Here is a 3,801-nt window from a genome sequence, read left to right as displayed (position 1 = left end):
CCGCCTTCTCCGCCCTCTAGGACAGACAGAGGGATGGTGGTGGGGACCGTGGGCACCCTTCAGGGGTGGCACAGCCCCTCTGCCCCACTTGACACAGCACCTACCTGCCCAGGAGGGCTCCCGCCGCTCCCCCTTCCTGAAGGACCGGCGGGGGCTGCGGTTGGCACCACTGCCTGCCGTCTCCACACCCAGCGGCAGGGACTTGCCCAGCTTCAGCTTTGACTTCTGGGGAGAACAGAGAAGCATCTCAGCATGGGGACTTCCAAGGCTGCCCCTTCCCTTTCCCCGGTCCCCTGAATGGCTTGGGTGTGCTCTGAGCAGTGGGGAAGGGACCCATCACCATTTTCTCAGGCAGGTCACTGTCCCCACTTCCCACCCTGCTCACCTTGCTGAGGTCAGGCGGGGGGCTGCTGCTGCGGGAGTGGGGACGCAGATCGGGCAGGGGCTGCCCCTGGCTCTCTGCCCGCAAGCAGGCCTGGTAGAGTGGGGATTTCACAAAGCGCGTGTAGCTGTCAAACTTCATCAGGTTAAAGATCTGCGAATGGAGGATGCACCCTTACCCACCTACAGCTCGGTCTGGCCACTGCCCCATGGCATGGCTCCACAGTGACAGCAGTGATGCTGGGTGATGCGCAGGGTGGTCCTGCAGCCCCCATCCTGCGGGTGCTGCTCGTACCTGGAGCTGCTGGGTGCGAAACATGTCTGGGGAGGGGGTGGCCAGCATGTCCTCCCCAATCCAGGCCTGCTTGTCAATGTTCACGGGACTGACCGAGTGGCTGGAGAGGAACTCATCGTAGATTCGCCGTGCCTCCTGGGCCAGCTGGGGGAGCAGGGAGGGTCAGGCTGGGACCAGGAGCCCCTTACTCACTGCTACTCTGTGGGGACCCCCTGGCTCACCCCACAGAGCCACCTGAGCCCTGAGGGGCCAAGTTTCCCCTGGGACCAGCTCGGTACCTGGGCTTCAGAACGGGCATCAGAGCCAGCCGCCCCCACCCAGTGCCAAGCTCTGGGCACAACATGCCAGTCTCTCCATGGAGGTACAGCCTGAGGTAGGAACTGTCTCCCACAGCCACATGGCTCTGTCCCCATGAGCCCCTGGCTAGCTCTCTGCCCTTGCTCTCTTGTCCTCCCGGCAGCGCTCTGCACCCCCCAGCTGCCCCGGGCTGGAAAAGCACATCCTGCTCCAAGGGGCGGGCAGTCCCAGCTGTGGCTTTTCAGGCACACATCACGTCCATCTCCTTATCATTCCGAAAAGACACCCCAGCCTGCTCAGCCTCCTGGAACAGGGGTCTGCCAGGACCCTGGCACACGCAGGCATGACAGCCACCTCCACCTCTGCCCACGTCCCTCCCAGCAGCCACGCGACCCAGGCTCAGCCGCACCATGGCTGTGCGGAGGCCGGTACCTGCTGTGTGTCGCTGGCTGGGATCTGCTGGAAGCGCTCGCATGCCTGCCAGAAGTAGACATTTTCGGCACTGAATTCCTTCTTGAGGAACTCCTGTGGGGTAGAGCGAGCTGCTGGCCTGGCCGGCACCACAGCTGTGGGACAGCCAGTTGCCAATGGCAGATGGGATCAGGGACCGAGGTCTGGGCTGCGGCACTCACAGTGAAGTAGGTGACGGCCACACGGTCCTGCAGCAACGTCTCGAAGGATTCGGCCCAACTGACCACAGACCCCTGTGCAGAGCCACAGGTGGCCGGTGGTCCTGGCAGGCTGTTCACGCTGTGGTTGCTGCCACGGGCCCTGGATGCATTTAACTCTGAGAAGGAGAAAAAGGGTCAATTCTGGCTGCCTGGGTGTTGCTGAGCATCGCCCCCTCATTGCCCCCTCTATCTGCAGCAAGTTCATCCACCCCATCCCGATCAGAGCCAGCAAGCACTCAGGCAGGGAACGTGAGGAGCATCACAGAAGCATTCTCAGCAGATCAAGCACGGTGATGCCTCAGCTGGCACCTTCCAGCGTGACAGCCCTCCCTGCCAGCACTGGCCGTCATCCCCTCCCCGGGGTGTCACCGTGATTCCACCTGTGACTCATCTCCCAGGGGAATGGAGCAGATACATGGGGATGGCACCCAGCCGGGGAGGGAAAGCAGGGTGGAAGGGGACATGGCGGGCACACAGCGTGGAAGGAAGCTTGGAGGATGTGTAGAGATGCCTGCACTTACCCTCTCTGCTCCTCTGGCCATGGCGAGGAAGAAATCCAGCGAGAGGAGTGCACTGAAAGTGTCATCCTCAGCTCCCAACCCCAAGGAAACCCTCCCTCGGGGAAACCCAAGGTGACCTTGCATTCAAATGGGGTCCCTCCATCAAAAAGACAGAAGTTCCCAGGGGCAACCCCAGCTTTTGAACTGGTTTGGCTGGTGAGCAACTGGGAGCAGAGGGTCATTTGCAAGAGCAGGTAAGGGTATGCAAGCAGGGCTCTCCCGGCAAAGCTGGCGGGAACAGAGGAGGAGGTGTCAGGCTGCTGCTTTGCTGGGCTCCTCGCCCTTCTCCTCCCATTCAAAACACAGGGTAACTGTGCACACCCTGTGCATACAGGTGGGAACGGCAGCCACTGGCACCCCACACTGGAAGGGTACCCCCAGCCACTGGCACCCCACACTGGAAGGGTCCTGCAGCACGGCTGAGATGGGCAAATGGGCCATCTGAGATATCCAGTGCACAATGAGACAGATAAACAGACAGACAGACTCCCTCAGGCAACCCGGGGCTGGCTGGTACCCAGTTTCTGCTTTCCCCAGGAAGCCCCCAGCACCCAAGGGTGCCAGCTGAGCAGTCAGAAGGGAGGGACAGGCGACACAGGGCTGTGCGGGAAGGATGGGGGCATATGGGGCGTCCCTGGCACAGGGCTCAGCCCAGCACTGCAGTGGCCCAGCCATGCACCCGCCCACGGCACAGCCTGTGCTGACACAGGGCCTGGCTCACTGCTGGCTCCTTGCCCCTGGCACCAGGCTGGCTGTGGGCTTCCCCCTCCCTTGAAGATGATGCTGGCCTCCTGTCCCAGAGCAAAGAGCAGCCTTACCTCCATCTGACACAGCTGGGCCCTGCGGGGGTGGAGAGAAAGAGAGGTGAGAGGGGGCACATGGCATCTGCCAGCCCAGTGGAGCGATACCCAGGCAGGTGGTAGTGTCAGGGCAAGCCCAGTCCAAACCCAGCAGCAAGGGGCACGGGCTGCCAGCAAACACTGCTCTGCTGTCAGCTGCAACCAGGATGGCTGCCCCACGGCAGGGGTGGGGGGCCGGGCTCCCAGCCCCAGGGCAGCAAGCAGGGGTAGGGGGGGTTACAAGGGGTGCCGAAGCTTTTCTCCCACCTCCCGTGCATCTACTGCCCTGGGGCCAGGCCAGCAATTGGGAAAGGGCAGATGCTATCAGATGTAACCCTGCCACCGCTGCCTGGGGAGGAGAGAAGCAGCCTCCCCAGCACAGGAAGAGGAGGGGAGGAGGGGAGGGAAGGAAGGACAACCACAGCCCTAGGCAGGCAAACTGCCTGCTCCCTCCTTCCTTGAGGCCTGGGGCTACTGGAAGGCAGATGCCCAAAACCAAGGACCGGCCCCTGCCAGAGCTGCCAGCCAAGGGCACAGCAGAACAGGGTGCCCTGCAGAATCCCCTGGGCCACCCCAGGTACCTGCTGAGGGGATGTGGTACCCCAGGACCCACAGCAAGCAGGCAGATGGGCAGAGCCTCCACAGTCAAAGCCCAGCTCAGCACTCCCTGCGCGGCGCTGCCTCTCATTGCCTCGCCTGCCATGCCCCTTACCCCAGCCCCACAAACCCCTGTCTTGTCATCTCCTTGCTCTTCCCCA

At 62.6% G+C, this 3,801-nt stretch overlaps 1 protein-coding gene across 1 annotated transcript in view; it reads right to left on the bottom strand.

Moving 5' to 3' along the window:
• RGS14 (regulator of G protein signaling 14) overlaps positions 1-3,110 on the bottom strand; it is a 6,891-nt gene extending 3,781 nt beyond the window's left edge. The window contains exons 1-6 of the mRNA XM_035889305.1: positions 3,023-3,110; positions 1,606-1,760; positions 1,406-1,498; positions 677-820; positions 386-535; positions 48-225 (exon numbers count right to left, since the gene is read on the bottom strand). Of these exons, the coding sequence (XP_035745198.1) occupies positions 48-225; positions 386-535; positions 677-820; positions 1,406-1,498; positions 1,606-1,760; positions 3,023-3,089 (787 nt within the window). The 5' untranslated portion in view covers positions 3,090-3,110. The remainder of the gene's footprint in view (positions 1-47; positions 226-385; positions 536-676; positions 821-1,405; positions 1,499-1,605; positions 1,761-3,022) is intronic.
• Positions 3,111-3,801: the final 691 nt, after the last annotated feature.

This window comes from Egretta garzetta, unplaced genomic scaffold (genome assembly GCF_000687185.1).
Source record: "Egretta garzetta isolate BGI_Z169 unplaced genomic scaffold, ASM68718v1 scaffold382, whole genome shotgun sequence".
Classification (NCBI taxonomy): domain Eukaryota; kingdom Metazoa; phylum Chordata; class Aves; order Pelecaniformes; family Ardeidae; genus Egretta; species Egretta garzetta.
The sequence above is the reverse complement of the archived record's forward strand: the minus strand, read 5'-3'. Positions and strand labels throughout refer to the sequence as shown.